We start from the raw sequence: 13725 nt of genomic DNA, 5'->3' as shown, positions 1-13725 counted from the left end.
AAGCTCTGTTCTGAAAAACAAAACCCAGAATGAATAAGTCATGGGAATCCTTTACCTCTCTTGACAGTCTAACTCCCCAGGTGCTGAAAGATCGCACAGAGAAGAATGACATCTATTGTTCAGGGAGGTTTATGGGCAGGATCAACTAGTCCCACTGAGTAGGTTGTGCGTTTGGCTTACACGCTAAAGTTGACCTGTCTCCCCAGAGGAGCAAACAAGAGCGACCTGAGAAGAGGCAATGGAAGCTAACGGCCAGCTCCTGAGAGTTATCCGGGAGATGCGGGCAGAGATCGAGAAGCTGGAGAAAGAGAATCAAGCTCTTCGGATGAAGCTGATTTCAAGTAGTCAGAGAACCCCAGAGTCAGGGGGCCAATCAGCAGATGAATGGAAAGAGGAAGTCACAGACCTTGGTAAGCTCGGAAACGCACCTGGACAGTCTCCAGCAACACTTCATGGTGGTATTTCCACTGTGTCAGCACCAGCTATGCAGGAACTCCAAGGTAAAGAAAGTCCATAGCTCCTCTGGGCTGTGCCCATCTTTGCAAGTATCTCCTAAATAGTAGGTTTATTGTACTTCTCACATAATTGCATCATTTGGTGGTGACAGTGGTGAGTCCCATCCCGTATCTTTTGGTAAATTAATTTTGAATCTGGAGGCAAAATTTTCTTTAGCATCTTGAAGCAACATATTTTGGCAACATTAAAACTATTTCCAAATATTCCTGGAAAGATAAGAATAGCAGGTTGTGGAAACCAGTCGCAGTAAAAGCCATGTGTTTCTTCCCTCTTGGCTTCAAGCATTTAAATGCTACATAACAGAACACTGAACGGGTATATGTCAAAAGGCATGCTCACTTATTAAATTAGAATGATATCGCACAATAGTTATGTGTATGAACATCAAGTCAGCCAAATATGCTTGCCAATGATTGGTCACTCATTAGCCACTTGACTCATCTTTAATCTTTGTTTTCTTCATTTAGAAATGTCGTAGTACCTATCTCAAGTGGTTCTGAGGATTAATTGCAATAATAGACCAAGTGCTTAGTACAGCACCTGGCAAAGACATAACAAGTGGTAGATATTGTTGCTTATCCATGTTTTACAAAGAACTTTACTGTCCTATATGAATGTATGTTGTACATAATTCAACCTACTATCCAGGTGGAAGACTTCAAGGTACAGTGTCAATGTCTAATACAGTCTAAAAATCAAAGCTCTCACGTTTTACTGGAAACAGTTTTGACTGTGAAGACTATACATGAAGTCAGAAATCAGCAGAGCAAGAAAACTACGCCTTACATTTAAATTGTCTTGCCTACACACAGTGTATTCAAATAAAATTGATATACATAATTAAATACTCAAAGCTCTTAATATCATCTGTCAAAGGCTTCAGACAATGCTGTATAGAGATTCTGAACAGCTTAGCTATGGAACAGGTCATATTTACCAGCTACTTTTCTCTGTAGAATGGGACCTTATATTTCAAATCTGGAAACAGGTTCCAATCAGGGGCTTTTTCCTTTTTGTCAAGTACAACTCTAGATCTGAGTAATTCTGTCTGCTGGTTATTTATTATAACAAAAGTGAAAGCATAACCTATAATGAAATTTGAAATTCTGGTGACAAAAAGACATTTGTATTAGTAATATATCCTTACTGCAGAACTGAATGATTCTGTCTCGTAAGGGTCTGTCTTGGACATTGTAGGGTATTTTGCAGTTCTCCTGGTTTCTAAACACTAGATGCCAAAAGTAACTGCCTCCCCCCCTCCAATCATGACCATCAAAAATGTCTTCAGACATTCCACATGTCACCTAGAGGACAAAATTTCCTCCCATTGGAAACCACTGCCTTACTCCAAAGGTAAACAACACTCCTTCAAATCTATTTTCCACGATGCTTATCTTAATGGCAAAGTAATATAAGATCTTAATATATCTTGTGCTACTCTAAAACAAGTATTATACTATACAAAGAACAGAGAGTATGCCATCAAGCTTAGAGAAGGTTAGAATATTAATAAGAGCTAAACACACAACTGATATCCTGCCCTATGCATTCTCACTTTGGAACTATTAGAAAAGAGTTCATTCGCTATAAGGAAGATAAAAGAAGCACTCTTTACAGGGAACCCCCAGCATTGCTGGACCTCTGATTCTCTTCAATCTACTCATATCCTTGGCAGCAGATAAACGGCACTAGGCAGCCATTTGTGATATTCTGTTGAATATCCTTTCCCTTTTATTACTCAGAAACTAACAGATACAGACTATTTGTGACCTGGGAGATGAACAGAGATTCTATTTGCTAACCAGTCAAGCTGGAGTATAGACCCCAAATAAGAATGAACTTTAAAAAAAAAAAAAAAAGAATGAACTTAACTTTGCTATTATCAGCATAACTTCTTCTGTTGTGTTTTCCTACCTTTCAGTATAGAGTTTGTTTTATAACCCTTCTAAACAGAAACTTTTCTATTTGCCAGTTGTCACAAGCCTGTTTTTAGATGATTGTAGCAGCTGTAATGTCACAGCCACAGAAAGTGTTTCCAAGTAATTTGTGAACAGTCTTTGCAGTTAACCACTTCAGACAGATTTGAACTTAAACTCTCTCCAGACTCCTGCCTACAATTTGATCTTCTGCTCTTCCAAGCTATAAAAAGCCAAGGAGGCCTCCAGTTTTTGCAATGGCCATAATAATTTGCTGTGTTCTGCAGACTGGGGCATCAAACACAAATAAGAAATAATTATGCTTCTGGCACTCTCAAAACCTAAATACAAGGCAGGGCTTTCTTACACTTCCTGCTCCTTAATGGCAACTCGGTGACAAGAAAGAATAAAGGTTCAACAAACATTCATTGAATAATCCAAAAAATGAAAACCAACCCATGAGGTCAGTGTCATTGGCCCCGGTAACAACTGGATATCTAAGTAGAGGTTGAATGACTGGCCCCAGGTCAGTCAGTGCAGAGTTAGAGCTGAGATTCAGACAAACCAAGACTCCCTGAAATAAAGCTCTTTTAATCAAGGTGCTTTAGTAACAAGGAACACATAAGATTTGATTTACCTCAAGAAAAGAATTTATCGGAAGACACTTACGGACAAAAATTGGATTGGAAGCCCTCAGAAACTAAGGCCGCCGATCTCTCCATTTCTCTCAGCAGCAAGCCAGTTTCCCACACAAGGCATCTTTCATCCCGTATTCACCAGGCTTCCTTATTATGACTGTCCTGAACAAAGCCAAGACACACAATTATAGGCCAGTGAGCTCTAGCCAATTCAATTATTTGTGGCCATTCAGGGGATGAGAGACTGTGGCTGAGCAGGTTCTCCTAGAATCAGGCATGAGGAAACCATCCAGAATGAACATCTCTAGAAGTCCATGTTCCTTCCACTTTAAAGTTTTGTTTTATTGTCTCTATATGTCAAAGTCTCTATTCAAATGCTGTCTCTATTCAAAAGGCCTTCCCTGACCACACTATTTAAATAGCCTCCAGACCCCCACCCTCCTCTGTCCCTTTCCCCTTGCCCTCCATCAGCCTTACCTGTCTTCCTAGAATCTATTACTACCTGAATTTCACCATATATTGTTTGTCTGTCTGCCACACAAAAGGGTAAGCTTTATGCAGGCAAGAACTTTATATTATTCACTACCACATCCCATCTCTTCAAAAAAAAGTCTTGGCACATGGTTGGCACTCAATTATTGGTCAAATAAATCAATGAATGGATGTATTTTATGTAAAATAAAATTAATCAAAAAACTGTCTTGTTTAGTTAGTTTCAATTAAGTACTATCAATATAACTTCCCATGTGTGGACCTCATTAAAAGTAAATTTTTTAAACTTGAATTTTGTGTGTCCTGTATAGGTAATGTCATGATTGTTAGACGCTACTCCATTTCCTCACCAATTCATTCATTTGCTGCAAATGATCGCTGGAAAGCTGGGAAAAGACAACCAAACAGTGCAATTCTAGAAGCTCAGGGAACAGTTAAATCACTGGCATGTTCTTCATTCAAGAAGCAAGACAATGAAGAAAAAGTTTTTGCAGCCGATTCTTTGACCAGCAATAATTCCAGCCAAAGAGCCTCCCCTGAGCATACTTTTGGTTGCAGGTAATGTAGAATCTGCCTCAAGCTACTTAAAAGGTGTATGCTGTGATGAGTACTGAGACATTCTCCTGAATGAGCAAGGTCTTAGCTAGTAGAGGAAAAAAAACAAAAAAACAAATAGGCTATTAGGCCAAAGCAGTCTCTATCCTACATGTGTCCATTTTGAGAATCAAAAGGAACAAATTTATCTGAGGCCAAACGTCACTCTCTAATAGGTACCTCTAATAAGTGGACAACATTTAGTCTTCTCTTACTCCTCAAGCGTTAATGATCATACTTTGAGCAAGACAAGAGTCAGCAAAAACAAAATGTTGTTTGAAAGTTTCATTTAGTGACAAAGACACACAAGTCAACAGTCCCCTACAATAAAGTGTGTCTCAGGAAGAAGACACAATTACCTTAAAAGCTGAACACAGAATTCCTCTCTGAGAGAGACCTGGTCTTGTGGGAGAAGGTACCTTAATGGGTTTTTTTGTGACATAAAAAAGGACCCTTTAGGCATAACCCACAAGAGCCAAGAGACAAAAAGAAAACCAGTCTGTTATGCAAAATACATCAATTGGCATTCAGGGAGTTAGGGATAGCCTGAGAATTGGGAGGGGCTGAGAAAACTTTGGAGACACAAGCTGGGAATCTTTCAGAAGCAAGTTGGCCGGTGGCCCCTGTAGTGGGTAGCGTCAAGAGTTCTTTCAAAAGCAGATTGTCGCTAGTAAGCACAATTTATCTGCCCTACTATGCTAGGGCATGCCTTCTTTCTCACACACTGTGCTTACCTACCTTCCAATCTCCAGTTTGTCCTAGACTCTCACAAGAGTCCCTATCCATTTGTCTCCTATGAGTAGGAGGAGTAAAATCAAGGAAAAGGGGGCCAGGATTCCATAATTAGCTGATCATTGGAGAAGAGAACATGGAACGAATATGGTTGTGGAGAGAATAAGGGAGTTATCTAATTTGACAGTGACAGAAAATCAAATCAAGGGATAACCATAAATGATAGGCCTGTAGGAACTCTCATAAATATTGGAAATAGCACGGGACTTCCCACAAGATGTGGGGTACAAAAGTTGAGCCATCTTATTTGACTTTTACAAGACAGGATGAAAATTGTGTTTCACTTGTGGAAAGTTCTATGGCAGGAGCAGAGAGAGTAACCTGTGTCATGAAGGACACCTGGCCTTCGCCCAGCCAAGAAAAGTGGGAAGGTCACCCCACGTAGAGCAAAAAAGACAGGAAGAGAGAAGAAATCCTGACTGTTGGGAAAACCAAATGGAGTGAAGTGAATGAGGGTGCATAAGTGAGCAAGATCATAAAAGTCTTCCCTGGAAATGTTAGGAGTATGTTCTTTATCCAGTAATTATGGGGAAAATGTGTAAAAAAATGTTTTTATGAACATTTTCAAAGTACAGAAATATTCAGAAATTAATGTTACAAATACCAATGTATTCATCTGTAAGAGTTTTGTCATATTTTCTTCAGGTAGTTTTATATATAAAAGGGGGAAAAGTTACTGATAAAGAGAAAGGGCCTAGACCTCTCTCCCCCAGTCCTCCAAAGGGGTAAGTGTTACCATAAGTTTCTTTCCTAACCTTTCAGTCTATTTTTTATGCTTTCATTACACATATTGATTCACTCAAGAAATACACCCTGAGGGTGTACTACGTGCGGAATTCTAGGCACTGAGGATACAGTAGATTTTTGACAATTTTAGAAATTGTCAAAAATCCCTGCCTATGTGGAGATTTTTCCTTTGTAACATGATAATCAATAAACATGAAAACATATAAAGTGTATGTTGTGTTTGATAATGGTAAGTGCTAAAAGAGAAGTAAACCGATTAAAAGGAAAAAAAGTTAGGGAAAAAAGCATTGTTGAAATTTTTATATCATAGCCAGAAAAAGCCTCATCATTTGTGTGAAGAAAGGAGACGGAGAGTTCTGAGAATTTGGGGAGTTGAGGAAGAAACTTTCCAGGTGTTGAGAAGAGCAAATGCAGGAGAGCTGGGCAGGCTCATGACTGGTGTTTGAAGCAGGGTAAGAAGGCTGGTGTGACTACAATGGAGTGAGCAAGCAAGAAAGCAGGGACAGACGAAGGCAAAAGGCTAATGGGTGGCCTTCCACTCCCCTCCGATGATTCTGAATTGATTCCAAGTGAATTGGAGTGCGTAACATACTCTTTTCATGGAAACAAAACCAAAAGATCATGTCAGGAGCTCTGTTTTGAAAAGACTATAGAAAAAACAATACAGAAAACAAAGAAACCAAGTTTAAGGATAAAAAAGTAATCTAGGCAAGAAATGGTCATTTCTTGGCCAAGGGTAATAACAGTAGAAGCGCTTTCTGAATATGTCTTGAAGGTGGAGTCAACAAAGTTTGTTGACAGAGCATATGTGGGATATAGAAACAAGAAACATACACTCAACTATTGTGTTCCAATGGCCATTGGGTTTTCAAAGAGGGAAGAAAGGCAGAAATGGTGTCCTTTGCCTAAAATATATATATATATATACATATATACATATGTATATATATATATATATTTATATTTTATATATAAATATGTATATATATTTATATATATTTTATATCTATAAAGTTATATAAAGCACAAAATGTTCATTGTAAAAAAATTGCAAATTACGAAAAATATAAATGCAATATTCAAAGTAAAATGTATAAAAAGGACAATCTTCCATATCCCCACTAAATGAACAACCACCATTCAGATTTTAATCGATATCTTTCCAGGTTTGTGTCTACATAGTTTGAAATTGCACAGTGCACGTTTTGTAATGTTTTATTTTTTTGCACTTAAACCATTATTCTCACAGTCCTACAATGCTAATTAAGAAATATGGTAGTATCAATTTACCCATTTCAATTTATATTAATTTCTGTGATAATTTGGGAACCAACCCAAAGTTGATAACATATTATTTTTCTGAAGCAAAACAGTTTCCAATTTCCAAGTGCCAATAAATAAACTATCATAACACCATCCATTTCTAATTTGGAATATACTTTAATTAGAAATACTGAGCCAATTTTAGGATTGTGTTGAAACAAGAAAGTCAGTAATAGCTTAAAATCAACAGCTGGGTTGGCATAAAGTCCCGTAGACACAGGGAATTGTTGAGTAGAAATTAAGCATGTTTTTTTCTTCTTTTTCAGTCCTTTTTTATTTTGTCTTTTACTTTCTCAAGGATTAACTAGTAAAGTAACATGTCATTACATCTGTCCTCTCATCTTTTGGTAAATTTATTTACTTTCTAATAGCTCTCAAAGAATTTTACAAAGACTTATGGAGAACAAATTGTTTGAACTGCTCTTTGAATCAGTCAGACATCATGCGTAATTTGCTTATGAACTTTTTCCCTATTGTACAAAGAAAGTATTTTACAGAAAATCCAGTGTCAATATTTCTAAGAACCAATGTTCTTCAGATACTAGAGATGGGAATTGTAATTTTTCCTAAATTTTGACGCAGAGATCCAATCTTTTCCTCTGACACTTAAGGGTCCATAGAGTAAATTAAAATTGCAAATGCTGGTTTTTTTTCACTGATAGGAGAAACAAGACACATTAACATATATATATTCTCTCTTTTTTTTTATACAAGGTGGATAAGAAGGCAGCCTATGGAATCACAGGGCTAAAATCATGACTCCATCACTGACCAACAGCACAGTCTTGGGAAACTCTTATGCCAGTTTACTCTTCTGTAAAAAGGGAATCATAATATTGTTTTTGTGAAGAATAAGTGAGATAGTGAAGTGAGTGCTTACTAAGTGGCAGCAGTTATTATCTCATTGATCCCAATATATGGAACCACTGGCCTTTCTCCCAAGGGAGGGAACATATGTGTTCCCTTAGATGCAGGCCACTAAAAGTCATTCACTGAAATTATAGCCTTATTGAGTGAGACAGAGAGAGAGAGAGAGAGAGAGAGAGAGAGAGAGAGAGAGAGAGAGAGAGAGAACAAAAGTGGAGAAAAGGCAACAATTTTAAACACTATTCTTTAGGCTTATTCCTAAGAGCAAACTATCCTGGTTTATGTCAAAATTCTATATAACACTTTTGGAGGAAAAAGGAGAAGTGGGCAAAAGGAAAAGATGTAATTGCTCAGATAATCCTGGGTCATTGCTGTCACTACTCTCTCCCCTTATTCTTCAGACCTGATGGATATTCAGTTATTTCAAAGTCCATAACTGTAAATTGACCTGGCTTATGAAATAATTGCTTCAAATTTCTGTTTCATTTCAACTAACGAGCTTGGATGTGAAAAGGCCCTCTGCCTGAGACAACATGATATTCTTTAACTTTAAACATCAAGCTAATAGTCCTCAGGCGTCCAGGCCCTCCCTCAATAGTTTCAAATTTCAGTTTTGTCAGCGCTCTTCACTGGGCTGAATTAAAAGGTCAATTCCAATGACCTGAATTGAAAGGTCAATTCCAACATAGAGTATTGCATTATTGTTGATCAAGTCAACAAAAAAGAAAATACTGTGATATGTTTAAAATGCAGTTTTAACAATTTAGGCAGTATTTGGTGGCTTGGGAAAATACTAAATGTTCTGCATAAAAACTCACTAAAGAGTCTTATTTCTCTTCCTCTTATTCTGCTTTCTTTAGGGACAAGATAAAGACAGTCGGTTTCCTGTTACCCGTGGACATATCTTCATATTCCAAAAATTTAAGTTCTTTGAAATACTCACCAAATCAGGCTACAAGCCAGCTAAGTACCATTGCAGAATAGGATGTGTGAGGTGGTGAAATTTAAGAAACAGTTGATTCCCAAGAGATGAGAACACCAAGGCCTTGCTGGGTCAGTGTCCTCCCCTTCAAAGAGCTCTGACAAGATGCCTCGTAAGACACACAACATACTTGGCATCAGGCCAGCGACCTTGTCAATGGACTTGGCTAAGAAAGGGAAGCGATTACTGTATGTGGTTGTTGAATACTAATGTTAAATGAGCACAGCAGCTATTGTGTCTGTAGGCAGCACATGAGCCATTAAATGTGAATAAATTGTGTGCTAAGTGTTCAGTATCTGCGTTATGCCATCAGACAATACTGTTGTTCACATTACAAGTGTCACTTTCCAGATTAAACCATAACAGAAATAGAAAAAAAGTTCTAGTTTTGATTAATAGTACAAAACAATAGTGATTATCCTTATAGCTAAGAGTGTGTTGCTATTTCACTGACACTAGCTTATTGGGTCTTTCGATATCCTGTGTCACTGGCATGGGAGCACAAACACAGCCAACTCCCATAGCGTACATTGTGGCCTCAGCACAACTGTGGGCTGGCTGATGGCAAAGACACTATACCTGGGTGGAAGGAGAGAAAAGGGGGCTCAGTTTCATTACTTCATGGGTGGAAACCTCAGAACTCCCCCAATTCCTCAACTTCCAGTCGAGAGAACTTCTTCCATTCCTGGTTTACAGCAATTATGTTCTAATGCTAATATCCTTTTAAAACAAATATATTAAAATTTCCAGATTGCTAAAGTGCAGATTCCTGGACCCCATACCAGACCAACTGAATTGGCTGAGAGGCTGGGAGGCAGAGAGAAGACCAGAAATCCTCATTGTAAACAAGCTTTGCAAGGGTGATTTCTGCTATACAGTCCTGCTTGTGATCCACTATTATAAATACTAAAAAACTTAGTCCAGGGCTCCCCAAACCTGGTGCCAAGTTGAAGTAAAAGCAGTTGAAACAAGTAAAGTGTAGGAATGGTCCAAACCATTACTAAGAAAGATTTATAATAGTCACAGACAGATTCCTAAAAGGGAAATGGATGAATCAACCAATACCCTGAGAAAAAGCCACCTCTTGGGTCAAATGCTTCATTTATTTGTGATGTTCCCTTAAGATCAACAATATTCTCATAATTATGACAAATGTACATTAGGGCAAAGTTACAACCAGAGGGGAAAGATACAAATGAGATGTAAAATCACATAATTCACCTGTGAGATTACTGGTATTTTTAGTTTATGCACATTTATAGTCTCTGCAGATTTAGAAAATGGAGAATTTTGTGTTAACATCGGTGAAAAGAAACATTTTCCAAGAAGGAAAAAAACAAGCAATAAATGACAGCCACCCAAATTACAATGGCATGATTGGCAAGTGTATGACGACAAATGCCAAGCTCAGTGACTAGTATGTGGTTGGCATTTCGTACATGATCTGTGAACTGAACTGAATTAACAGTCATATGAGTCTAACATTCCTTTAAGAGTTCCCTGAATTGGCTACACTAAGGCAGTCATTAAATTTAAAATGTTTGTAATTTGAGGCATTCTCAATTAAATGAAGATGATCTCTACATTCTCAGTGTCCAGGATATCTAAGGATCAAATGAGATCATGTATATGGACATGTTGCATAAAGCACTAAATATAAGACACCGTTATTTTGTTCCATTCAAAATGTTCCATTCAAGACTCCCAACATATGCCTAATTATAAATTAAGATGTTGAATTGATAAAAATTTATATACAAAATTTCTAGCTTTTTTTCCCCCAGCTTTTAATTTTCTCTTGGTTAACTTGATGATTCGGTCATCAGCTAATTGATGGACAGTAAGACACTTCCCTAGCATTCAGTCATGTGCTTTACATGTAAAGAGAAAGAAGTACTCATAGGAAGAGGAAACCACTCCATGATGAATTTCTAGTATTGAATGGTCATCAATACTACCAAAAGGGCACAAATTAATAACTCTGTGGGTGGTGAAAGCCAAAAATTAACAACTACATCAGTCTACTATCAGCATACACCAATGTCTGCCAAAGCTATTTGCTTTCATAAATATGGTCTTCTGCAAATTTCTTTTAACAAATGAACATATGGAAACAAAAGAAGACAAATGATGTGTTCTGAGTCAAACGGGAACCCTGGCAATTTTCCTAGCCTCCCAATTCTTTCTGCTCCCATTGTTCTATTGCCTTGAACTAGTTCTTCTCCCTAAGCTGTGAAGCTAGAATACACTTAACCAGAAAGATAGCTGTGTACAGGCACCATCTGAAACCATATGGTGTTCATTTTATTCCTTGGTCCAAATCTAGAAAATCCTGAGTCCTGGTCGGCACAATCCTGGAGCTTGATAGATTTACCAGCAAAATAAAAGGCAAAATACAGTAGTACCTGCTGATTATGGAAAACATCATCCATAGAACTTGAAAGGATATGATAAAGCAATCTGGGAGAGAAGTGTGTGGTGATTCAAATTTACAAAAAAAAAAATTGTTTATTTATATTCCTTCCTTAAGAGACTGAGTTTAGTCACTGGCAGATATACTTAATTTTTAAATGTCGATGCAGAAAAATATTCATTCATTCAAGCTGTGTTTGAAAAAGCATGTAATCATAGAATATTCTTTCTTACACAGGAATAAATAAAAGACCTGGTATACCTTTAATTCTGTTTTGATTGCTGCCTTCATCATTACTGCCACAAAGCAGTCAAAATATTTCATGACTACAATGATCCACTTACAATCAGTTTGCTAAAAGGTGAGAAAAGAAAGATTGAATTTACCCAATCTCATACACACGTACTTAATAATTTGACATTATTGAAAGGACCTTAAAGAGTTAAACTTGAAACACAATTCACCCTGAACTCAGAAAGAGATTGAACTTGTTCCTGTCTGGGTTTTATTAAAAGATAATTCTTTATGGCATTCAGGTTTACATTCAAGAAATAACTCTCATGTTTCCTTTTTCTTCCACTAGAATTACTCCTGCAGACACCTCAAAATTCTTACATTGAAATGTCTGAATCTGAGGACAAATTAAAAATCTATTCTTAACAATGATAAAAAAAATTCATTCTGCCATCTTCTCAATACAATTTTATGAATACCATAAATACCCATATTTGTTATGAGCGCTCCAAGAAATATAGCACCCCTCTTCTTTAGGGAACATGATTATCAATCATAATTGTGCATGCATGAAACTCATGCATGAAAATTGTCCCTAATTCCACCCAGCATTAATTTCCAAGCCACACCCATTCTCTTTCCTTTCTCCCTTAACCTTGAGGATTTCTATTTCACATAGGGTTACTTGTTACTTCAAACCAGGAACTCACTTCTGATGGAAAGATAGGCGTGCAAGCAAGACTTTCAGAGTAGGAGAAAACTTCACTCTAAAACAGCCAGAAGAGTCATGATTTTTGAAATACGATTTTTTTTTTCAACAAACCTCCCTCTTTAATAAAAGAAAAGCATTCGGCACTGAAGAGCAGGAAAGTGAACGGATAGCTCAGAAGCAAATAACTCCTTGGCCCAGGTGTTGTACCATTTAGTGCACTAGAAAAAGTAATCTGCTAAATGGGCCATGGTCATACGTGACAGGTAAATGGGTGTCCAAGAAGTGAGCCAATTAGTCTCTCCCTAACTATATCATCTCATTTACTATGTGAATAATTCTACATTGTCCACCAATTCATGGCCTTCTTCATCTCTGCCGATTCCTTTGGTCATGGTTTTGTCTGGATCGATTACGTGGAAACCTGCCATCACTTCATCATACACAGACACTCTTTCTCTCTTAAAAAAAGAACTGCCCCCAGCATCAAGTCTGTCCTAAACCAATTCATTCAAGGTTCCCTCCCAAATATTTACTTATGTCCTTTCTCAAGTGCTTCACATTTCTAGAGCCACACTGACACTTAGTCCCAACTCCAAGACTCTAGAATTGAAAGGAGCTCTTCCAGAGGCCATTCCAAGAAAAGCCAGCGCTCAGAAAACTGCAGCTTCAAAATCAGGAAGTGTCTCCCCGGCCTTCTCTCCCCAAACCCTGAAACTTCATGTAAAGCAGAGGTTCTCAATCCTGGTTGCAAAACACAATAAACTGAGGAGCATTAAAAATCCCATTGCTCAGCTGCACCTCGGACAAGTTATGTCATCGGGGATGGGCCTCAGCATCAGTATTCTTTAAAGGAAAGCTCTCCCAGTGATTCCAATGTACAAGCAAGTTTGAGAGTTGCTGTTGTAAAGGTGAGCGTTTGCTAGGACCAAAGCTGCTTGTCATAGATCTCAAGGAAGAAAGTGCCCAGGCCTTGAAACCAGACAGCCCTGCACCCTAGGTAAGGTCACTGGGCTTCATTAAGCCTCAGTTCCCTCATCTGTGAAATGGAGATATACTGACATTGACCGGCATGTGGAGATTTCATGAGCTAGTCAAGCACCCACCACAATACCTAGCACACAGTAAGCACTCAGAAAACAATAGCAACAGTAGTAGCAGTATGTACAAAACATGGTCTTTGCTTTCAAGAAAACGTTAAGTAGATCATTCCAACTCCCAGCCCAGTACAGGACATCAGTGACAGGCCATGTTTAGAAACCGCAGCTCCTGACTCATGGCCCAGTACCGTTTCCGTGACACCACAGTTCTGCCCTTGGTGAACTCAGCTCTCCTTTCACTAGTCAGGGGCTACAGAGAATTTACATAGTAAATAAGACTGAACATGGCCCCAAAGTTTTTTCCCATAAGAAATATGATGTTTAAAATCTCCTTTTAAATATACACTGAAAGAGTTCACTTCTTGTGTGAAGACTGGAGCAACTTCCAAAGATTTCAACTAA

General features: G+C 38.0%; 1 protein-coding gene across 1 annotated transcript; it reads left to right on the top strand.

Moving 5' to 3' along the window:
* Positions 1–238: 238 nt before the first annotated feature.
* Positions 239–8869, top strand: CCDC195 (coiled-coil domain containing 195; the record flags this gene model as incomplete). Its single annotated transcript, XM_081051750.1, has 3 exons — positions 239–500; positions 3874–4120; positions 8746–8869. 3 exons carry the CDS (start codon positions 239–241, stop codon positions 8867–8869), a joined length of 633 nt encoding a protein of 210 aa, XP_080907876.1.
* Positions 8870–13725: the final 4856 nt, after the last annotated feature.

Source organism: Rhinolophus hipposideros (assembly GCF_964194185.1).
Source record: "Rhinolophus hipposideros genome assembly, chromosome: 6".
NCBI classification, from domain to species: Eukaryota; Metazoa; Chordata; class Mammalia; order Chiroptera; family Rhinolophidae; genus Rhinolophus; species Rhinolophus hipposideros.
This window is presented reverse-complemented; position numbering and strand designations above follow the sequence as displayed.